This window comes from Zeugodacus cucurbitae, chromosome 5 (assembly GCF_028554725.1).
Source record: "Zeugodacus cucurbitae isolate PBARC_wt_2022May chromosome 5, idZeuCucr1.2, whole genome shotgun sequence".
Lineage (NCBI taxonomy): Eukaryota > Metazoa > Arthropoda > Insecta > Diptera > Tephritidae > Zeugodacus > Zeugodacus cucurbitae.
Window position 1 is genome coordinate 34553781 of NC_071670.1, and position 25742 is coordinate 34579522.

Below are 25742 nucleotides of genomic sequence, written 5' to 3' on the forward strand. Positions count from 1 at the left end.
TCGTACTTGCTTTGATTTTACTACATACATATATACATATTTATAGGCATATGCTAAAATCTCCCAGCTTTGATTTGACAGCACTGCCACTGGCGCTGACACTGCACGTGCAAAAGTTGCGTAGGCTGTCACATTTATGCCGAAATTACGCGAATATACCACAGCTAAATTCTTACTACAGGCCCACCCAGCAAAACACAATACATACATACATGCATACGTATCTATTCCGCGCAACTCCTTCTCATTAATCATACGACATGGTGTCCCACGTGTACTACTTCACAATAATCAGTCACTAGAATGGCGAGGAAAGCAATCAACGCACTAAAACACATGCCTGCAAATATGAAATTGAAACAAAGGTGGCATATGCACATGTCAGAGCGTTATTAACAACTTTTATAAAAACAAAAACAACAAGCAAAGCAACAAATGCAAATTTCAGCAAGACTAAGCGTTTCTATTTTATTGTATAAGTACAGCAGCACACTGCAATTTATGTTAATATTATTTTAATTTTTTCAATTACCCAAAGTATCGCCTTTTGCTGGAGATTTATTAATTTGGGACAGGCAGTCGTTGGCACAGCAACCTCTATGTGGTGTTGTGCGAGTTAAATGTACATTGAAATATTAGAAAATAAATTAGCTTGGTAATTTATTACAAAAACAACGTCAACGGCAGTGACTAACCCGAATTGCCAGCAATCAGCGTAGTGTTTTGCGGGCTGGTTGTTGCGCTTATGAATTATTGAATAATTATGAGTGAGCCCACTTAAGCAAAGCAGCAGATTGGTATGAGTTTTGTATTTTGCGGCTTTTTTGGCATCGTAATTGAGTTGGCGTGTGTAATTGTGGATTATACGGTTTGTAGCTCTGGTGGATACATATATACTCTTATGATTGTATGTATTTACTTGATGCAAGAAGTAATACCATTTGCTGTTCTTAATATTTAAGTGTTCAAAAATGTATATGGAATTAAATGTGTAATAATTCTTGGAAAATGAGGTGGCGTATAATTGGTTTGCAGTTGAAAATATTTGAAAATATATTTGGAAAATACCTAAAGTTTAGACAACACTGATTTTCAATATCCCTACAGGATATAGCTACAGTAAAGCTACTTTAAAAAATGCTTCAAATCATATTAAAAAAAAAATTTCAAAAGTTGGTTCACTTTAATATGTGTAACTGAAAACCGTATTTTATAACAGACTTTCAGCTTCCCATAATTCCTTGCCCTTATCGCTATAAATATACCACATTTGAACTCTATATTCATCTTCTAAAAATTATCTTTAAGGCAAGAAAATTATACTAGAATGTCAACTCCGATTTATACCTTGATTTTTGTATTCTCCTTTATGCTTCTCTTCTAACCAACACTCATAAAGAACGCACACTTATGTATAGCACCTTCCTACCAATAACCAACACATATTACCACTTCACTTACTCTCCTGAAGTGTAGTCAAGCCGAGCTGATAAAACTACATTTCCTCGTATTTAAATAGACACCCAATACACTTAAGTAATTAAAGCTGCTTAAGCAGATGTCATTTAAATAATTATGCCTACGGGCGCGCTAAGGCAAGCTGTCCAACAAATTGCGCTGGTTCGAGTTGCTCAACACCAAACTCAAATGCACGTACATAAATCAAATTTCTCGGGATAAACACAAATATTTAATCATCTTCATGGTTGACTGTTGTAAAAAGAGATAAGCTACAAATGTATGCTGTGTGTGTGTGTGTATTAATTAATTAATGAAAAGCCAAACCAAAGTAGCTAGCATCAGCATATACGCCTACTACTTACATATTTACATATGTGTGTATAGTTCAGCACGTGTAAGGGCAGCGTTAATAAGTGCAACCACAAACACAACAACAACACACACACAGTATCATTAAAATGATGAAAGGGACGCGCTCACTCATTGAGTATCCAATTAATTATAGATTAAGTAGCCGTGGCAGTAGTAAACACATAGTAAATAGGTATGTGTGTGTGCAGGAGTTAGTGATGGCTCAAAGCTGTAGGCAAAATATATGTAGATACTGTTGTAAGAATATATATTGTATATATAAAGAGAATAAATAGGTAATCGATCAAACTGTTGGGATACGCACTTGAAACTAAAGTAAGTTAAGATTTTTCTATTCAAAAGCACCTTGTTGAAATCGTTGTCCTTAAACTCACACAACCTTCTGACAAAAACTAAATTACAATTAAATCATATTTATTAATTTAAATGTACTGTCAATGTCAATATTTATTTTATTTAATATCACCTCAAGTTGCATCGATGCGATTTCGAAGTCCTTACCCTGTAGGGGATCCCAGTCCCGGTGGTATCACAATGGGCCTCCAAAGGCCTAAATGCATCGACATACAATTACTAAATCTAACCCTAATCTAAGGAAGTAATACTTGTTTCATACTTTTTGGAAGCACCATACGCTCTTGATTGTAAATTAAACGATCATCTATTGGAGTACTCAAATCCAGATGCAATTAATTTTTTGTACTTCCGTAAGATTCGTAAAAGATATGCAATATCAGGCTTTCCATTATTTGTAAACAGTATAAGAGCAGTATTCGAAAGAAAAACTGTCTTTCAAAGTACTGGCAATTTATATTACTTCAAAAAATCGTCTTGCAATTACAATAATTAGTAGCCAAAAGCAAATATTGTGCACAGATGCTTGATTCAATTAAGAACACAGAAACTGTTCACTGGAAATCGTAATGGGATTACAAGGGGATACCGATTACCTTGAAATCGAAAATATTAACTTTTCGGAGAAATCGGACATGTTCTAAATTTGCACGAGCCTTCAACAATTTCTCAGAACTTATCATAAGGCTGGGTAAATTTTCAAACGAAAATCACTTCATTAATTTTAGAGTATGGAGAATCGAACACACAACTGACTTAAAAATTATGCGAGCAAAATTAGATGGTCCGAAATAAGCAAGTGTTAAGGTCCTTTAATGAGTTATTAACATATTATGCTATTCAAATTTAAGTGTTTAATTTTGTTGTTGCTTTCTTGTATACATTTTTTTACCATTAAGAGAAAAGGTCAAATGTGAAGAGTGAAGAAGTATCCCAAATCAAATGATGATGAAATGGTTTAATGATTCCAACAGCAAGGGATGACCTTGATGATGAGGGCCGAAAAGTCTTACATACATACATACATCTAAATCATCTAAGCATACATATTTCTATAGACATATGTGTAACACTTCGCACACAAAGCAAGCTATATCAAACCATACTTATCTTAGAGAAAATAAGCAAACTAGTGTCTACTCACCAAGTTGAGCAACAAAAAAAAGGTGTCCGATTAAAATTTAAACCAATCGATACGTTGAAATCGAAACCGTCAAGTGTGGCACTAGTTTGTCGTTGTGGTTGTTTTTGTAGACTTTGACATTTTATTTGCCGTTGGACGTGTTGATTTACTATGAAAGTGATGCCAGCGGCACGTTTCAACACAGTCACCCATACGCATTAGCCAAATATATGCAGACTTAACCTGAAAGTGGGTAGCAGGTATGAAGATATGCACATAACGACACGTTGCATGCCCACTTGACTGGCAACTTAAAGAGCCAATAAAGCCAAGTGGTGACAACACGCATCTAACGATGCGTAATATTGCCACAGGAACAAATCGATTAATCATGTCAACCACACAACCAACACGCACACACACACGCACTCAGCGAACTGTGCATATTGACACAGTGCATAAATAATGTTGTTGGATATGGCTGGCTGTTGGCTGAGCCACCAATAAAACCGGTGTGAGATATGAATCTGCACAAAGCGCACAGATATCAAATACGCCTAATGCCGGCTACAACAAGTTGGCTGACAGCAGCTGAGTAGACAAGCTAACAACAAACAAACAGATAAACAAAATAAGCAATAAGACATTGGCCAAACAGTGGCACAAACGTCGAGGCATGAGGATGTGCACATATCATATATTTATATATATACATATATATATATATTTATGTTGGGGATCTGTCTCGATTTGTGCTATTATTTGTATGCTTAATAGCTACCAGCTAACACATGAATGAGTGACAAAGCGAATTTCATTAAACACACCAAATCGGGTGCGGTGCGACAGCAGAAACAGCCGGCAAGGATGTGCTATCATTGGCAGATCTGCATCTTCATATCTTCACTGCAGTAGTCTAGTAGCTTGTTTAGCAAGTGTTGCTTTTCACACCCATGTTTACAAGTGTCACAGCGTGTGCCAGCGCAAAAAGTACAAATAAATATAATAAAAAGTGGGAAAAAAGTTGGAAAAATGTAAAACCTGCTTATCAAGTCAAGTCAGGGATACGCAACCATATATGTATATATGTATATTTTTATCGTATCTAATATAGACTAATGCCGACATATCTGTATGCTAGATAATTGTAGACTAATGTGTCTGCGTTGTTATCTGTTAAATGTTTGCATTCGTACGCTTTCGAGTTGTGCGTCCGAACAGTAGGTTGAGGCGAACTTAGTTGCAAATTATATTGATAACATCTTGCTTAAATTTGCATTTGATTTTTTAGAGGCATGACTCTGTGACATAAAATGAAACGTTCATTAATTATACTGAAATACAAAAGTCAAAATCTAGTATATCCAAAATAGCAGGCTTTTATATAAACAATATATAATCTAGTCAGACAATCCATTTAGCCGAACATAACTAAGATCAACTCTGCCGAAATTTAAATATAATCGACTCCTAAATTCACAAAAATGTTGGGCCAGGTGTACTTTTTCAACTACAGAAGGATGACTGTTCAAATTTTTGATATATGTACATATAAAATAACATCAATCAACTTCATGATCTATCAGTTATAATCATCCCTTGAATTGAAATGCATAAACGTAAGATATATTTGAGGTGTTTTAATTTAATGTGGCTGCGGGCTATTCAAATGTTTGTTTCATTCTTGCAAATGGTTCATGAATAGCTGGCGTAAATTTTAATTTTCAAAAAGCACTACGAAAGGAAATTCATCAAAACTCAAGTTCTATGTGAGCAGTCGTCAGTGTTCAATACAATTTTTTGGCAGAAACTAAATAGTTTGGCTCGGAGTGTATCATATCTCCCATCTTTTTTAAAACCAGTAATCGGCAAGATCTTATTCACTCATTTACGAGGATACAAAATGAACCAACGTCCATCGATAACGATCCCTATCTACTTTTTCCTTATTTTTATTGAAAAATGTGGTGTGAAAAGTTTCTTGGTGAATTTTACTTCATCGACTGAAGCGATTAATAAATGTTTGTTTTATGGTCAGATTTAAGAAAGTGGAGACACACCCTGTAGTAAAGCATCATATTAATCACGAAAAATATTTGTATATAACTCGAAGATTGAAGTAGAACAAGTCGGAAAAATAATATTTTGAAGCATTAAATTAATGTCGAAAATTCATCTTGATACCATTTTAGAATCAGAGCCCATAAAACGAAGTCAATTTCAATTGTTTAGTATTACGGTTTTGATCTATATTTTAAGTCGATTTTTTATAAACATCTCCAAATGGTATGGAACTTGAACTTTCTGACTAAAACCTGATAATTGCTAACTTGTGGGACATCTACAAGCAATAATCACCAGAACAGATGGCTGACTAGTCGAACCTATGGTTCACACTAATAAAATTTAATTGAAAACTAACCTATTTCTCTGCTGGGTGATATGCAGATATTGGTATGGTATGCAACATATACAAATTGTGTGGGATGACATGGTCAAATATGCAGATCTACATATATGTAAATATCTATTGTAATATATGTAGGTGTATTACTGATTAACAACAGCAGCATAATTAGTAGGTGCCGCAATTTGATCTAATATAGCAAGTTGTTTGCACATTTTTGGAAATAATTAGCTTCCAAAATAATATTTGTAATTAATTTCTTAAACCAAATACACCTACAAATTTATATCTAAACTAGCAGACCGTTCGGGCTTCGCACGGATTCAAACAAACATTTCAAAAGTTACAAGTTATAGGTTCTGAAATTGTGTTCAGCATGCAGCTGCGAGCCCTCGTTCCTCGACCCACTGGTACGCAATTGCGATGCGAAGAGAATGACTTGCAAAACGATTTTCAGTTTCAGATTAAGGTTCTCCATCACGGAGTCTTTTTGATACCCTCACCTGGGATCTATTTCCAGAAAGTAGAGATGCTAGCAATAAATATAGGCTATGTTACTCGGGGTGAATGTAGCTTTCCAATGGTGAAAGAATTTTTAAAACCGGTACAGTACTTTTTGAGTTTATTCATTACAACCATACATACAAATCTTTCCTCTTTATAATAGTAGCATAGATATAAAAATATATTTAACCATTATTGCGTTTTTATATATTTTATTAATTTTGTGGCAACTTTGTATACAATTGCAAGTTGTTTTAATGGCATATACATAAATATGTTTGTAGCAAACAAATAATTAAATGGCATATAATAAATTAAATTGTCACATTTCTGCTAATTAAACATCAATTGAGAAATTTTCAAACTCTTCGGAGACAATGAAAATCCGGTTAATTAATTTCGATTGCTAACAAAGAGACGAATATACATTTTATTACACATATATATTTGTATGAATGTTTATGTATGTATATACAATAATATAAAATATACTAAAAAATACTCACAACTTAAGTTAATTGGATCACTCCGCATACCTGTTTGGCTGCTCTACACCAATACATATACTGATGTGTACATACATACAACCTTTTTTCACTTTTTTCATTGAATTCGGTGCCAGCAAAACCAGTTTGTCCCCAACTTTTGCTATTGAACTTCCTGCTCACACACTGCTCTAGTTTCTATTTTAGGTAGGCCGAACGTAAAGTAGTTTCCTGTGTCAGCATTTCATTGAGGACTTCAGCTGCCCTTTGCCAGCCTATACAAATATACAAATATATGTGACATGTGCACACAAACATACATACAATGGATTCCTACACATGGAATATCCAATTTCATTCATTCATTCATTCGATGACGCCTACCTTTTCAGACGCGCCGACCAATCGATGGGTAAACAGTCCAAGGCAGAAAAGATAGAGAAAAAAATTGGCAAACAGTGTCTGTTGCTGTTTGTTGGGGAAAAGTGCTGATGTCTCTTGTTTGTTGAACTTGCAGAAAGGCGTTTGACGCAACACTGTTGCACGTGTTGGCATGGGCCAACAGGCAAACTTGCACGGACTACATACAAAGTTATAGACGTGCTTGTTGATAACTGTATGGACTATCCAGTATATGTATTTAGATGTGTATGCGCAAAATTACAATTGCACGCCTGTAGAGGCTTTTAGTGCGCTTATTTATTTATCAAAGACGCTTTTAAATTAAGTCTACCCAGCATGGTTGAGTAAATCGATTAGTAGGTGTATCTATTTTTGTATAGATTCTTCCTCCGTATGCGTGGGGAAATGCAAATGAGCCTACTGCCGTTACTTTAAAATTGAAATGAAAAGAAAATGAAGAAAATTTCAATAGAAAAATTGCCAACTGTGGAGCTTGTTGGGTTGACAGCGAATATAGTATGACACTCCTACATATTATGTATATATTTGCTGTTCAGTTGCTGTGACAATTTTTATTTTTTTTTTTAATTTATTTTTTTTTTTTGCTTTTTGCAATGTGACCCATATTTAATTCCTTTGCTGTTCCGCATAATGCTGCCCACACAAGCTTCGATTGATACTCAAGTGCAGGCGGAACACTGTAGCTTTTTTGCTTATTTCGACTACTTCATATTGGAAATTTAATAGCGACACTGTAAATGGTGTAGGTATCTTTACACACAGGCGATTTAAAAAAATTTAATATTTTATAATTTACGTACCCGTTGAAACGTTGCAAAGTCTAACAAAGGAATTTTTGAAATAGTATATTGGAGAAATATGGTATTTTCAATATATTTGCATATTTTTGGTGAATATTTTTTTCTTTCCACAACGATTGGTTTAGCTGAGTACCTCGAATAGACTCATATGTTGTGCTATTATTCCTTCCTTAATAAGATCTCAGGTTCCGGTTAAGTTTCTAAGCCCTTTAGGTATTTTGAGCAGAGTAACCTAACAGATTGCTAAACAACAATTAAATTTCCAAGCTTAAAGTCTCTTTTGTTGTTTGTAAGATTGTTTTAGATTCTGGAACTTAAAATATCTCACTAAGTGAAGGACGCTTACTACATATGATATTTTCTTGAACTCTAAACGACTAGCTTAAAAAACCCACGGTGTAGATTTAATTATATACCTTATCAAATTGTTGAAAATCTGCTAACTACCCCATAGAACCAGAATAATAGCTGACCAATTTGGAATAAGTTACTTTATAAGGTACCGTCCAATTTGTAATACAATCATTATTAAGATAATCATTTAATAGTCGATTATTTTTTAACATTCCCGGGACTTTGATAAATGAAATACAATACAACACAATGGTATCATGAAATAATCATGAAACTGTTTTCCACTGCTTTTCCGAAGACCCATCTACATAATATGAACCTAGCCCCAGTATTACTTAAACTTATCTAAACGAATTATTATACAAGAATTTTTGGAAAAAACTCAGAATTCTTTCTTTGAAATAATCAGGCAGGTTCTGCAATCCGAGTGAAAGTGAAAATTAAAAAAAAAAAAACAAGAAAACACGTTAACTACGGCTGTACCGAAGCTAATATACCCTTCACGGGTGCATTTCTTTTAGTAACTATGTATGTGTTTCAGCAAATCTAAAGACGTAAGAAAAAGTAAATTTCGGCACAATTTTTGAAACACTGCCACATCAACTTGTAATCCCTCAAAAATCTCTTAAATAGCTTTATCAGAGTTACACATATTTATAAGCCTCTCTACTTAGGAGTTCAATGCTCAGCTTAATGATATAAATATGTATTGTTATATGTAGCATATGTCAATTTTGACAGATAATTCGCGGAAAGATTAACAACTGATTCTTTGTCAAAGCAAAATAAACGCACACAATTCATAATTCTTTTCTATATAAATTATTAATTATTAATAAAGTAAATAGGTTTAAATTATTGATGTGGGAAATTTTCATATTTTGCTTAGTTGAGTGGCTGAGTGTGGGAAAACTTTAAATGCTCTCATAAGGGACAAAACATATTTTAATTATTGATACGAGTACTTAACAGTTTTAATATAGGGAAAAAAAGCTTTAAACAAAATATTTTCATAAACATTATATAATTATATAAATTTACTGTATTTTTTCTTTTAATCAGTAAATCGCCCACAATCATGCAAATGATTCAGCGATGAAACACATTTATCAACATACATATACTCTAACTTTCACATTAACCATTCAATTATATGATTTGATTACTCATTGAATCAGTTACTCAAGATTGATGTTTTGTGAAACCCACATGTATTTATAAAATGTGGTAAATATAATTAATAATTAATTAATTAGGGTGGAACGGTTTTTATCTAACATAAAATAACATTAATTAAATGAGAAAAACAATTTTTTCCTGGATTTGGGACAAAACAATTTTATTTTTTGGAAGATTGAGTCATAAGTAAAGAGTAAATATTCAGATTTTCGTAAGTAGCCTTTAAAATCTAAATATTTATCTGCGAATTTCGGATTAGAGCTTATTGGAAACGCTATTATTAATGATAGTAAAAATACAAAAATATTTTAACTACTTATATAAAACCTTAGTTTGATACAAATATCAAAAAATATAGAACAAATATGAAAGTCTGTCTAACCACAAAAATATCAATGTTTAAGTTTCAATTCGATATTTTTTAAGTTGTAATTCTAGATAGACCTACCTTAATGATCCTACAATAATATGATCAGCAATATCTTGTAAACAACACTTTCAAACTACCGTTTGTGTTTTATAACTTGTATGTGGTTTGTATTGCTCGTATCTTTAAAATCATATTACCACTGCCACAAAAGGAATAAGAACTAAACGCGTGACAAATATCGGCTTGAAGTCATTCATGACTTGAAAACACATAATATTTAATGTGCACAGTTATTGGTCATAAAAGAAACGCTTTTAAATGAAGTTACCTCAAGCAATTTGGCTCAACACCAGCAAGCAAGAATAACAACAAATACTGATATATATGTGATTACAGTAATGATTGTGCAGTCAAATGGCATACAAGGAATAATGTCAGTTTTCAACTAGTAATCCAACTAGTCCATAAAACCCCAGATTTATACCAGCTTTATAACTATTTATTATTGAAATATTTATATCACAAATAATTTCAATCCATAATGGTTAGTTAGTTAACTAGTTGGTTTTATATCTCGTTTGAACTAGTTTGGGACTAGTATATAACAGTTATAGAACATTTTTTATTGATTTATTTTATTTCACAAATAGTTTTAAGCCAAAATTGAATTAGTTAGTTTCATATCTTTATTGAACTAGTTTGGGTCTAGTATATTTTTGACTAAAATCTAACAATTGACTTATCGTAAGAAATAAAACATCTGTTGCTGGTATGAAGAAACTCAACTGAATCTCTCATTGAGCCTATATTTCACCTTAGTCCTGAACTAGTTTCCAACTAGTCCCCTTCCACTACAGACTCGAACTCATTTCTGTTTGTATATACGTAATTATTCGCATTTGTATGCGAAAATATAAATTTGCGAAAATTAAAAAGAAAACCACAGCGCGCAACAGTTAGCCAGCAGTACTCCAGCTCGTGGCTGCAATTTGCCGGAGCGTGGGTGGCGCGCTTAAAGAACACTTGCAAGCATTCACCAACATTTATGGCACCGCAAACAATCAAAGAGAATGGCCAGTGCGCATTGTTGGCTTGTAAATAGCATACTCGTATATATACAAATGTATATAGTAATATGCTTATATAGTAATAAGTACATGCCATTACTTGAGTGCTTGTTTTGTTGTTGTTGTTATAATGTGCGCACTTGCGCCGGAGTTGCCGACAGCTACTTGCGCTTGTTGATTTAATGGACTTTAATGGTGTTGAGAAATGCCCAGAGATAAACGAAACGTGTCGAATTAATGTTTGTGCTGTGCGGAATTTGTGTTTGAAAATGAGTTTTCAATTGCTTTTACTCATTGACAAATGATAACCGTGACGCTTCACTTTTCAGAAATCTCAGCACATTTTCACTGCGCGATTATTATTCGATATATAAATGGAGATAGTTTTTAAATAGAAACTCTTTTTTTGTTACTTACTGGAGAAAGGCTTGAAAACAAGTGAGCTTAAACTGGTGTCAGATTCTAGTAGGAAAAAGAAAAAAATGTTTCAAGACAAGAAGAAGTAAAACTAGTGCAAAATATTCTTTATAAAAGTTTCAACAAAACCACTTTCCTTAAATCTATTAAGTCTCTCGGTATTTAGCCTCAAGGGAATAAATTATCAAGATATAATTTATAATTCTCCACATAATTTAGTATGAATATGTCAGAATTGAGTCGACCTGATTGATATTTCATCAATTTTAAAAAAATATTTACTACATTTTTCAACAGGATTTTTCTATTTTTTCTACATATTTCTAAGACGTCTCACATTTCCTTCCGTACACACCACAGAAATATTATATGTCCCTCGATATTTATACAATTATTTCTTAACTACGATCTCTAATCTCATGCAATTTCCGTTATTTTCTCTTCACAGATGAATCTAAATTGAATTCCGGTTCGTGGGAGGATTCCCTACCAAAACTAGATATCAACAGCACTGAGCTATCACCGCTCGGCGATAGCAACAACGGCAGCATCACGACTACTACTACGGCACAATTGCATCATAACGCCAACAGCGCTACGTTGCATCGTCCCGAACCGTTGAACGCATCGCGCTCCTCATACAACAGTCTGCATACTTTATTGAACAGCAGCGCGCTTGCAGCACCGCTGCAACAATATCAACCACAACAACAACAGCATCATCATCATCAGCATAGTAAAAGCTGTGGCAGTCCGAGCAGCATCGGCCGGCCAACTAACGAAGCGGAAATCACCGCAACCGCCGTAGTTGAGCATACAAACAACACAATTGCCGGCGGAAGTATCAGCACCAACGGCGGCTCAGCGGCCGTTGGTGTCAGCACCGCAACTGCAACCACAGATACCGTTACAGTCAACAATCAAAGCGTCGCCACTGTAAATTCCGCCACAAAGAAACGTCTCGAACACAACGCCTCTACACGTTCCGTGCAATCGGAGGATAGTTGGTGTTCAGAGCAATCGATAGAACAGGAGGCGAACGCCAACAGTACGCTCTCGGCATCGGACGAGGAAGCAGCTACGGAGGACGAACGTGAACGTGAACGCAGCAGCGTGACGTCGTTGAGCGCAACCAATCAACGCAATTCACAATTGCGTTCCACACTCAACAAGGCCAAACAGCATTTGTCCTTTGACAAATGGCGCACGAGTTCCTCGAACAGTGGAAACGCTGCCAACAACACATCCACCAACAATTCCGCAACCCATTCGGCGTTGGGCAGCAACGGCGCCGCTGATAGCAGTGGCAACAGCACGCAGACACGTCGTGCTAGCGCCTGCACCATGCCGACAGCACATCAGAGCGCACGTGAGGACATCACCACACCAGGTGAATCGCCGGGTGGCCGCCTCTCACGCTGGTTCTCGATACGACGCGGTTCATCACATCAGTACGATGTGGGTGGCCGCCAATCGGCCGCGTCCAGCATTGATATGCCAGATGCAGCAGCGTTGTCAGCTTGCGGCGATTCGGCACATGCATCGCCACAGAAGTTGAACACCAAAAAAATGCCTGGCGTGCCAGAGGTGTGTATCAAACATGTGCGCATTCGCAAACGTTCGCGGAATATTTAACATATTTTTGTTTATTTTTTGCTTTCATTTGACGCACAGAACGATGACGAAGAAGCCGCCTTAACGGCATCACGCTTTGATCTGGATCTAATGTTACCGCCAGGCAGTCGCGCCAACGGCTCGGCAACCAATGCGCACACCCGCCTCATCACGCCCATGCTGCCGCCCGCACCGCCGGGCCTGTCGCAGCAGCAGCTGAAGCGGCGCCACATTGTGGCTGCAATAGTGCACAGCGAGAACTCATATGTGGCCACTTTGCAACGTCTAGTCAATGTACGTAAATAATTTTTTTAAAATCGCAATGCATTTGTATGTGTAGTTAGTTGTAGCGTTGCTCGTAGTTTCAGAAAAAATTATAAAATTGCATTTGATTTAGTTACATACAAATGTATTCTGTAAAAAATTCGATTAGCATGAATAGTTTTTGATATTTATGAGGCTTAATGGTGAATCACTATTTTTGAAGAACACACTTTATATTTATGTAACTGCGTTTCAGTGCGACAAAAGCATTTGAGTTCATTTTCATTAACCCTCACTCATTTTATTTCAACCAATTCACTTTTCCTTCAATATAATTCATTTTTTTTTTTATTATAAACAAGAAGTGAAAATAGTATTCGGGAAAAATAACAAAAAATCTCAAAGTTGTTAAAATTAAAGTTAAAGAAATTGTCCGATCAGTCGGTGTAAGAAATCTCACAAAAGATCAGTGGAAAATGTTTGGGATAGGAACATTCGACAAGGAAAAGTATGTCTACTTTTTATCGAGTCAACAGATTTAGTAAGGCTTAACAGATTTCATTAAAAGCTAAACTTAAAAGATTCTCAAAAACTCCTTGAAAAACAGCTTTTCGTCAAATTCTTATAATTTCGACGAAATTTTTTGCCAGCTTAAACAAAAAATTCCTAAATTCTTTTTATTTTCAACTATCCTTTATTAAAATGTTATATTGCACAATAACTTTCCAACTTTTCACATATTAAAATAATATTTTTTATAAGTAACTTAAAAATATTAAAGCTCATGTTGTATTTTTCTAATTAAGCACTCTATAATGTTTCACTGCACTTTTTTAAACATAAATAATTAAAATAATAACACGGCAACGACGATGACCTCATTTACATATTCTATTTATATAACTTTTCAATATTGAGTTTTTGAGCATAAATTCCTAAGGGTCCGTAGTAAAACAAACTCATACAATTAAAAAATCATCATAAAATCATGAGGTCAGTTTATTCCGTATTCATATTACATACAAATTTTGAACATATCCTAAGTATAATTAATACTAAAGTAAATTTTAATCCTCATTTTTAGTATTTGTGAAGGACTAGTCGGAACTAAACGCAACATTATATCGTACCTTTTCGCACAGCCAAATTAATTTAATGCATACAGTTTTTACTCCATTAAGCTGTTATAAATTTTTGTTTATGTTGTTCATATGAAGTTGCTGATTGCTATTTTATAAATAAACGCATCGAAATTTACTGCGTAGACAACAACCCGCAGAACTGCATTTCAGTTTCAACTCGATTTGTATTCGATTCAAAATAATGTATTTCTTGTGTATGGTAAATCGATCTAAATCGGTGCTTTAATCGAGCCAAGGCCGATTAAATGATCAATTAACTCCTGTGCGAAAAGGCTATTCGGCTAGCTGTTCTCAATCAATTCAGCTTAAAAAAATAATAATTGTGTTTTTCACAGAATTTCCCTTTTCTAAATGAATTTGCTGGCATTCATTAGTGACAAGTGCAGAATTTATCAACTACAATTCCATTCAAAAATTGGCTTTTAACAAAAAAATCCATTTACTATATTCCAAGAACTTTATATTTTAACATTCTATTAACTTGAAAATTGTACAAACAATTTTATGAAATCAATTTTTCAAGGTTTAAAGTTCAATCAAACTCACCACATGCACATAAATTTTGTTAAATAAGTTCACCAATAGCACTTTTTATCAATTGAAGAAGAAATTTTTTTAATAAAATTTTATATTTTTAATAACAGGCTGAAAACAACAATTTAAACGTTATTTTTGCTGTCTCAAATCACTGTATTTCTATTTCACCACAGTTCATGCAAGAGTGTGACAAAAGAATATCCGCTTAAATAGCGAAATGTAGTATATAGAGCAGCGACATTAGCTAGATAGCGAGTTTAAGCGAGTTCAAAGTGGATAGTTAAAAAATTGGCGACTTCAGAAGTGTCCGAATAAAATCAAAATATGAACAACAGCCAAAATAAACAAAAAAATATAGATACCCGTTTTTTTATATCTGAGTTGCGTGTTCTTTTGACAACCGCTTACAAAAAACAATTACAATTAATTACATTTCTTACTCACATTTAAATACTGCACATTTTTTTTCAAATATTTTTGCACATTCTTTAACATTATCATTCACCGTTAAGCATCTTTTACATACATAGATATAGTTTATTCATACATAGCTCATTAAAACTTACAACTTGAATAAGTATCTTATCATTCATATTACTATACGAATTTTATTTCTTTACATGCCATCCAAATCCTACGTCACGCATTAATTGCATCACCATCACCATTACTAACAACTACTATTACCAAATCTACTACTAATTAAATAACGAATTTAACAAAATGTAACTGAACCTATCCAAAAACAAAAAAAAAATATTAAAAATAATGAAAACGTAGTTACCAAATTAGTAACCAAAACCACCAAACTGTTAGTATAAATAGGTACAAGTCCAAGTATAATTACTTATCGATTACTTGATTACAAAAAAGTATTTCACATTGAATTATTAGAGAGTTTCTATATTTTATAACTGAAAAATAATAGTTTCCAAATTCATATTTCATTTTTTTCTTATACAAAATTTATTATTATTTTTTTTTCATTATAAAGAATTCTTCAAAATCGGACGATCATTATTATAATTATTTCCACTTATAAAAGCTCTCTTCCATTTAATTACCTTTACTGTTATAACAAATATTTTTTTAATTCAAATATTAACTGCAAACCTCTCCTGCTTTAGGATTATAAGAAACCTCTCGAAGAGAGCAACCCACCTGTTTTGAGCGGCTCCAAGATCGCCACACTCTTTCATCGCCTGCCCGAGATACTGCAAGCGCACAAATTATTCCGCATCTCACTCGCCGAATGCGTATGCAATTGGGATCGTGACGAGCGTTTGGGCGATTGCTTTGTGAATGCCTTCAGCAAGCCGCGCATACTCGAAATCTACTCGGGCTTTATAAATAATTTCTCATTAGCCATGGAACTCGCCAAAATGGAGGAGAAACGTAAATCAGCACTCGCCGATTTCTTCAAAGTCAAACAAATAAGCGCACACGATCGTCTCTCATTCTTCGGTTTGATGGTTAAACCAGTGCAACGTTTCCCACAATTCATACTCTTTCTACAGGATATACTAAAGTATACACCGCAAGGTCATCACGATCGTATGTCACTACAATTGGCGTTGACACAATTGGAATTACTCGCTGAAATGTTGAACGAACGTAAACGTGAGGCGGAACAATATCAAGGCTTCAAAGAGATGTTAGGTCACATCACCGGCACCTTCAATGCACGCTCACTCACCTCCACCGATGGCAATCGTGCGCGTTATCTTTTACGTGAGGATAATGTGACACATGTCGAGTTCAATCAGGCTGGTCTTATTGTAAAGTCGAAGCAGCGTCGTCTATTATTGCTCAATGATAAGGTCATTTGTGTTTCGGTCGCACCGAAGCAGTCACATGATTTTGGCGCTACGGAGAAGCTGAGTTTCAAATGGATGTACCCAGTGACAGATGTGGAAATCGTGGACAACAGTACTTCCGCAACGCTCTCGAGAATATTAACTGCTGGTAAGTACTCAAACTCAAACTAATATATAAGAGATACAGACATCCTCAACAAGATCGGATAAAGTTGATGTTGAGATCAAATCAACTCATAAAATTACCTCTAAATTCAATCCGCATACATTCCGAGTGTTACTATAGGTCAAATTCATTTACATAACCACAAAGCTCGAACTAGGCATCGCGCTCTTTATTATTTGGTATTCCTTGAATAAATTTGTGGTGTTTTTATTAAAACTGCTGCTATAGTCCCTTCCTTCTTTTAAAGCTCGATTTAGGTCGAAATTCCTATTCTTTTTCCATCAACTCACATCTCACACTTCCTTTTGCAGGTCTCAATCGCGGCGGAAGTCTCAAGTCCAACAGTAGCTCCTGCAATAACAGTCACTCCAATACGCTACCAATCAATGCCACACACTCACATGGTGGTCACTCACTGGACAGCTCTCCAGCTGCACAACTCACAAATGGCGCCGATAATCTCTGCTCTGAGATGAGCACACTCATGTACGACTATGAAGTAATCTCACGTATACACGATCTCGTCAGCACACTGAAGGGCACATACAAAGAGCTCAATACGAATACCACACGAAATGTTTTGAATACCATTCAGGCCTCGATACAACGCAAAGACGAAGAAATGGCTTGGGTGGACTCGTGTTGCCTGCAATTGATAGCGCGCAACAAGTCGGGCAAGGAGGAGACCTACACATTCCAGACACAGACACCGAATGTGAAGAAGGAATGGATCACGGAGTTGCGTCTAGCACAATTGGCTTTGGATCCAAACAACTCGCCCGCCTGGGAGACGTCCACTTCAACAGAGCCACAATCACTGTCGGGCAATAGCTACGAGCAGCAGCAACAGGTGATGCAGCGGCAATCCACCAAGCTCCCACTTTTCGTCAAAGCGATCCCAGTCTACAAGTCACAGCATCAAACAGAGGTGAGTTTGTGGATTTGCTTTCTTTTTATTTTTCCGATTGTCTATATGTACCAATTTTACTTAGGTGCGCTGTGGTTGTTATTATACTATCGCCAACGACTTAAAGTTGAGCGGCAATGCACGTCGCCGTCACAAACAACAAAACTACCTGTGGGTCTGCACCAGCGATGGCACATCCTCACACATAGCAGTGCTCTCGCAGCATCACCAACAGGCCGGTAATCTTCGTGATGTGGGCTCCTTCGACTTGGTCGAGACTCAGGTGACCGCCATGGAGTTCGTCAAGGGACTGGATAGTGTGAAGAAACGTGAGGAGCACAATAGCCTGCTGGGCGATCTCGTGTGGATGGGCACAGACAGTCGTAAGTTATTGATTTACTCAGCACAGAATCCCGAACAGGAGGAGCAATTGGGCTGCTGCACTGTACCTGGCGCCGTTACACGTATACTCTATCACTTCGATGTCGTCTATGTGGCGCTCTCAAATGCCATAATGCTCATCTATCGTCGCTCGTACGATGGCGTCTGGATGCTCAAGGACCCACAAGTAGTGCTGCTGGGCGATTCCGGTTTGCCAGTGCCAAGTCTATTGCCAATCAATATGAATATTTACGCTTCGTGCGCGAATCGCGTTTATGTGCTCAATGCGCTCAACGGTGAGATACAGAAGAGTTTTGAGGTGCAACATGGCGCCAATCAACAGGTCAACTTGATGGCACATTCCGGTATTGGTTTGTGGATCTCGCTGAAGAACTCAACTGTTTTGTGTTTGTATCACACAGAGACCTTTAAGCATTTGCAAGATATCAATATTGCCTCAAGTGTGTTGCGCAGCGATGGCAAGAAGGAGCAGTCGGTGAACAATAGTTCCATATATGTAACCGCACTCATGGCTTGCAAGGGTTTGCTGTGGGTAGGCACGAATGTTGGCATTGCCGTCACCATACCACTACCACGCCTCGAAGGTGTGCCTATAATCAGCGGTGGCATAAATATGTCTTGTCACGCACACTTCGGTCCGATTACTTTCCTGCTGCCACTTATACCGCGCGTTTATCCAAGCTACAAACAACCACCGACACAAACGCTGCCTGTCGCCTTTTGTGCGGAGCCCACCGTTACAGTGCCTAGCATGGGTGATGACCTACAATTGCCCGCAATCGATGCCGATCCCAAGAAGCTAACTGAGGCCGATCTGGACGAATCGACGGTGATATTACGTCGTGACTTGCCAAAGGATGATTCAGCTTTCTCGGGCACCGCCTCACCCTCGGCTTCGATGTTGCGCGAACTCAGCGTGGATGGTGACTCGAATGCCTCTTCGCCGCGTTGCTCCAAATTGGATAAGCAGAATTCATTCGATCAATCGCTCTCGAAGTTACGCGCTTCACTTGTGAACTCGCCAGCTTTCCATCGCAAACGTTTCCGCGATCTCTCCTCCGATTCAGCGCGCATGGCGAAGACGCTGCCACGTGGTTTCAACACGAGCATGCACTCAAACACGAGCACGCTCAATCATAGCGAACATGGCTGCTGTGACGTCTACGGCTTGTATGGCAAACTGATTTTCGTGAAAGAGGACTACGACGCAGAGGAGGGCACACAGGGTAATCTCATGGACATGATGTACGAGGGCATGCGTCGTTCCGACCCCGAATTGGCGGCCATACCCGGCAAGGTGAGCACACTTGACCGCCGCTTGCGTATGAAGGCTTCACGACCGCGTTCACTCGATCTCTCAAACTGGTCGGTGGACTCGAAATCGTCCAGTCTCTACACCTCATCGGGCAGTGAGGAAAGCATGGGCATACGACTTTTCGGCGGACGCTCTGTATCGCGCAACAGCAGCAGCGCTAGTCACAAAACCTCAGGCAACGGCAGTGATTTGGGCAACATATCCGAGAATGGCCTAATGACCAGCACCGAAGTACACCAACATCACAGCACACCCAAATCGGATGACGGTTTCAAACTGCTGGAGATAAAGCAAGCAAAGAACGCGTGCACAAATGCAGGCGGTGCATGCACGCCACCACCGGCCGCCGCTGTGGCGACACTCAAGCGCAAACAGAAGCAAACGAACAAACAACAACAGCAACAAAATGCCGACGGACCGCGCACCATAATCACGCTGATGGGCGGACGCGGTTACTGGCGACACGTCTGGTACAACAACGCCAACTCGCCGAACAGCAAATCGGCAACGCTGAGCAGTGGCGCCTCAACACCGCTAATCGCCAACTCGAACGACGCACACATCGTGGTGTGGGAGAAAAAGTTATAATCGCAGGAGTTCGAGTGGCGCCCCTTGCAGCGTATCGGGCGTCGCGGTCGTGTGCGCTTTCGCGGCAGTTACATGTCGCGCGAACGTGTGTGCAATGGCGGCGCCACCAACCGTGGACTGGGCGTGCTCAGCGCCAGCACGCTCAATGTGCGCGGTAAGGAGAGCACTGGTTTCTTGGCGAGCAGTAGCGGCATGGGTTTTAAGCGTTTCGCTAAATTGAAACGAGGTGGCAGTCTGAAGGAGTTTTGAATGAATCAAAATCAAAATTTGTTAACGTTAGTAATTGTAGGCTTAATGGAATCTTTTTTATGAATTAAAAACGAAACAAAAATGTTTACATATTAATTGTACAGTTATGGAAATTATATCTAAGTATCAAGCTGAACTGAATTGCATGGAATTTGATGTTTACTTGTTGTTGTTGTATGGAAAAATGGAAAACCAAGTACATAAAATCGCTTAAAAAAAATCAAAATATTCTGCACAAATAAATGTAACGGTAAATTGAAACACACAAACATACATATATACACCACATATTTATAGCATAAGCTGAAAGTACTGAGTCTAGAACTGAAAGAAAAACCAACTGCTGAAATCAACAAGTATCTTTATTAGTGAAGCTTTATGTAGCGCAGCTGCGCATGTGTAAAAATGAAAATTTGTATTATTTGCTGATTCACCCATTTTGCGAGAGAAACTAATGTCATCTATCTGTACATTAAAATTGCCTTTTGCTTGGAATAAAACATTTTTTGAATGAAAATATTATTTCATTATTTAAAATATTTACTATATTATTTAATATATTTATAACATATTTCCTTTATCAATTGAATTATTAATTTTTTAAATTTTCAATAATTTTTATTTAAAAAATTTTTTTTTTGTGTTATTACTTTTTTTTAATTTTTTTGGTTATTTTTTTATCTAATATTATATATTTTTTTTTTTGTTATTTATATTTTATGTTTTATTATTTTATTTAAGGCTTAAATTTTTACATTAAACTATTTTTTCAGATTTCGTTTAATTTTTTTTTCTTATTTATTATGTTTTCTTCTTTTTAAGGCTTACATTTTTACATTCAAAATTTTTATGTATTTCAATTTTCAGTTCATATTTGTTTATATTTGTTTTTTATATTTATTTATTTATTAATTTTTTTGAAGCTAACTTAGAAAATTTTTTTACTTTAAATTTTCAGTTTTTTATTTTTTTTTTTATTATTTACCTTTTTTGTGTATTCATTTATTAATTTTTTAAGCTAACCTTTTCACTTTAGAACTGTTTTTAAATTTCAATTTTCAATTTGTAGTTTTCTTTTCTAATGTTTTACAAAGTTTTTATATATTTTTATTTCTGTTTTTTTTTTTTGTAAAAGTTTATATTTACACTAATTTAAACCAGTTGACTTGCATAAAATAAAGTAAACAATTTTACAAAAGGAGTAAAAAAAACTCTGCTTTTACCTTTATAAAGTTCCAATTAATATTTTTTGTTTGAAATATAATTATCTATTTTTTATTTCTTATAAAAATATTAGGAAATAAAAAGATGGATTTCATTATAATTTGTATTTCATTAGTAACGATAAATTTAACAAATTTTATTTATTTTATATTCAATTTCTTTTTATTATTTTATTTCTGTTTTTCTTTTGTGAAAACCTAAAATTGAAAAATGCTTTAAATGGTCTAATAATATATTATTTTCTCTAATTTATTTATTTAATTATTTTTATTTTATTTAATCATTTTTCATTTTTGTTTTTCTTTTGTAAAGACTTAAAATTGAAGCCAGTTTTACTTGAGAGAAAAATATATATTTTCTTTAGCTTATTTTTTACATATTTTTTCAAGGTGAATTCCTGTTAATATTAATTTTTTTTTTTAATTATTTATTTAATTTATTTTTTGTATTTGTCTCGCAGTATTGTGTAAATCAGTAAAACCGAAACCATTTGAAGAGCTATATTTAACAACAGAAAAATTGTAAATACAAAGGAAAATGAGAATAAATTTGTTTAGGGATTTTTCAATATATAATATGTATAAAAATTGTAATAGTTTTAGAAACTGATCTGAAAAAGTATACAAATTAATAATGCTGAATGTTTAAATCAAAATATTTATATATGTTTGAAAAAATTTACTACTATATAATGGAAAACGTTATATATTGCAGTTTATTTCGCATTTCCCGCTCAGTTTGCATTTTTTTCTAATTTTCTATTTTTCGACATCAGTGTCGTCGTCTCTACACTCAACTTGTAATGCAACACTACCAAGTAATGATGCCACATGCAATTTAACTACTCTGAGTAGCATAACTTTCTTGCCACAAACAATCAAACGACCCTGTAGCGTTTACGAACGAACACTTACGATTCACTTTACGACCGACGATGTGCCACCTTCACTCTCAGCCACTTGGTCACAGGCGAAATTAATACAATGCCAAGTTGGTCATATATTTTGTAAATATTGATAAATGTTAAGCGTAGCTGCAGTTAAACTCTATTGTATGTATATTTAGATATTTGAAAATTCATATTTTTTAACGTTTCAATGGATTATTTATGTATATTGTTATGAAAATTACGATTTTTTTACGATTTTTGAATTCTTTGTTATGCATGTTAAATATGCTTAAAGTGCATATATGTGCACACATATTTATATATTTACAATCTACAATACCTTTAAAAACAAAACCAATTTGATAGTGAAGGCACACTTTTCCAGGCTTTTTGTATTTTTATATTGATCAGCTAAACGACTTAAAGTAGAAAATATATGGCATATACAACATTATATTTGTATGTATGTATTTGTAAGTATGTAATAGCATAAAATATTTGTTAAATTCAGTATGTATATGAGATCTAGTTAAATAACACAAAAAGTTAATTGTTAATGCATACAGGCACGTACAGTTAAGCTAAGCTTAGTAGAGTACAAGCTGCAAATATTTTTGAACTGTGTACTTGTAATTATAAAAATAAATTAGTTTAAAACTTGAATTTCGAATGCTAAATTTAACAGCTGAATTAATTTAGTTATTAAAAATGTTTAATAAAATAATTAAAATTATTTTTTATTTTTATTTGTTTAATAAGTTAACATTTTTCTTAATATAAGCACTCATTATGTAACTAAAACTTGAATTCTCAATTTTAATTTTTTTTTTTTCATAATCAACTAACGCCATTATACACATTAATTATAATTGGTGTTGCGTATTTGTAGGTTATGAACACTTACTTTTAAGCCGCACCCACACACACACACTAACACTTGTACATATATATACTGCTTAATTGCGCTAGTTTCATGGTTTCAATGCAACTCTGCCGTGCTGCTGTGACCGCTTTGTGTTGCCAGCGAAAATCACATGTTTTCTGTAACAAAACAAAAACAAAATCAATTACAACAAACACAAATAAAATGTGGCACAAGCAACATTGCATTTTTCTAGCTTAAAAAGTACTAACTGTAAATTAGTTATTATTATTATAATTATTATAAACTATGGAGTATATAAAATAATTAAGAATTTGAATTGCTATTAATTTAGCTACAACAACACAAACATATGATCAGTGATACTGCTATAACTGTTATAAGTAATTATTTAGTTTATATAATGAACCTGCTTGTATGTGTTCCCACTCGCGCTACCCCCTTTGCCAAACACTAAGCTCATGAATAGCATTCTCAAGCGATTTTTAGCGAACGAAGAATTTGAAAGATACGAAAATATATGAACCGAAAAATGAAACGAATATTGAAAACATTTTCATGCATAAATAAATAATTACAACAACAAAATAATAAACAATAGTTAAATATAACGGCAGGCACAAAATAAACGTCAGCACACACATACATACATATTTACATGACACAAAAATAAATAAAATTTAGTTAAATGCCAACTTAAATGTCTACAAACCGATAAAAATACATAAAAACAACAATAACAAAACCAATTGCAAGTGCATCAAATATATTATAGATACGATTATAAATGTTATATAATTAAGTGATAAACAAGCAACAAACATGAAGTATATATGCATAATGCAAAATGAACAAAGTTGTAAACTTAAATTAAAAATTAAAAAAAATATTAAAATATATGAATTTTAAACCGATTAAGCATTAACAAAAAACCATTTAATATAAAAAAATAAAGATAAATATTACAAAAAAAGTATAGTTGTCGTAAATAATATACAAATATACAACAAGGCATTAAACAATTTATACTCGTAACAGCAACAACAACAAATATTGTACAACATATTCACACTAAACAAAAATTACAGTAATTAAAAATAAAAATAAATCAAATAAAATAAATTTAAAATACAGTGAATTTAAAAAATCACATACATATATACTAAACGTGGGTGTATATGGTCAGTAGGTATTCATTTGAATTAAACAAATATACATACATATATATATTATATATATTATTGCATTATTGAGCAAATTATTATCGAATAAAAAATTAATATGTGTATAAAAAAAAACAAAATCAAATAAAAGTGGTCTTTCATTGAATAGTATTATAATGGAAAGTAAGGAACGTAGCTAATGATGGAAAATCGATCTTATCGAGGTGTATTCAAAACATAACGGTCATTTTGGTTTTTTGAAAAAAGTATATGTATATTTATTCGTCTACATTGTCACCTTCAACATAGGCCCCTTTCGATATTATGCACTTATCGGAGCGCTTCTTCCAATCGTCGAAGCGCTTCTCAAACTAGATTTGGGGTAACCTTTGCTCTTTCAGCTTGTTAAACAACAACCGTTTTAGGGTCTCTATATCTTTGGAAATAAGAAAAAATCACACGGATTCATATCTGACGAGTATGGAGGCTAGGATATCGTTTCAGTATTGTTTTAGGTCAAGAATTCAACGAAGAGTGAACTTTTAACGAACGAAAATCGCCAAACTCATAAAAACCCGTCTAACCTTGTCTGAATTATTTGATTCCAGAGGTCCGAAGACGATAGAAACTGTCAAATGACCTTCATAAAAAGGATTCTGAAGAAACAGTCATAATCTCTATTTAATTCAAAGTTAACAGTCCGAGGAATCCAATATTATTCCTAAATGACATATGAACTTCCAAAGGGTAAAGTTGCATAAATCTTGCAAAGACCCCCGTCTGAAACCTACATATAGTGGAACTTCTCTAACACGAATCACCATAATCCACAAAAAGACTTCGAGTTATAGAATTTTCAGTTAGACATTCAATTTTTGAAAAAGCTCTCAAATATAGATTTACCCACAATTTTATTTATTTTCTTCGCATAAAGCTTTATGTACATACGTTAAAACATGTATTCTTCAAGAGTTCGAGTTATGGAGAACTTCGACTTATAGAAGTTCGAGTTATGGAAGTTTCACTGTATTTAAAATAGCGTTAGCCATCGTTCTGCACCTCTATTTAGAATAGTCATGATTATAGACGAGCTTTAAGCTACTCCGTCGAAAAGTTGATCGGATATGACGATAGAATTTTCGTCTACAAGATATAGCTTTAAATTGCTATAGAGAACACTTTTAAATTAGGCAGTACATAATAGAGTGTCTATCTGATTTTGTTCGAACTAGTAAATACAAAAGACTACAAACTGCCCAGTAAAAA

At 34.8% G+C, this 25742-nt stretch overlaps 1 protein-coding gene across 1 annotated transcript in view; it reads left to right on the plus strand.

The window, feature by feature from the left end:
* The window catches only part of LOC105218092 (uncharacterized), a 225402-nt gene extending 200776 nt beyond the window's left edge, over nucleotides 1–24626 (plus strand). The window contains exons 3-7 of the mRNA XM_054232407.1: nucleotides 11765–12903; nucleotides 12991–13224; nucleotides 16001–16838; nucleotides 17168–17784; nucleotides 17849–24626. Of these exons, the coding sequence (XP_054088382.1) occupies nucleotides 11765–12903; nucleotides 12991–13224; nucleotides 16001–16838; nucleotides 17168–17784; nucleotides 17849–20068 (5048 nt within the window). The 3' untranslated portion in view covers nucleotides 20069–24626. The remainder of the gene's footprint in view (nucleotides 1–11764; nucleotides 12904–12990; nucleotides 13225–16000; nucleotides 16839–17167; nucleotides 17785–17848) is intronic.
* The last annotated feature ends 1116 nt before the right edge of the window (nucleotides 24627–25742 follow it).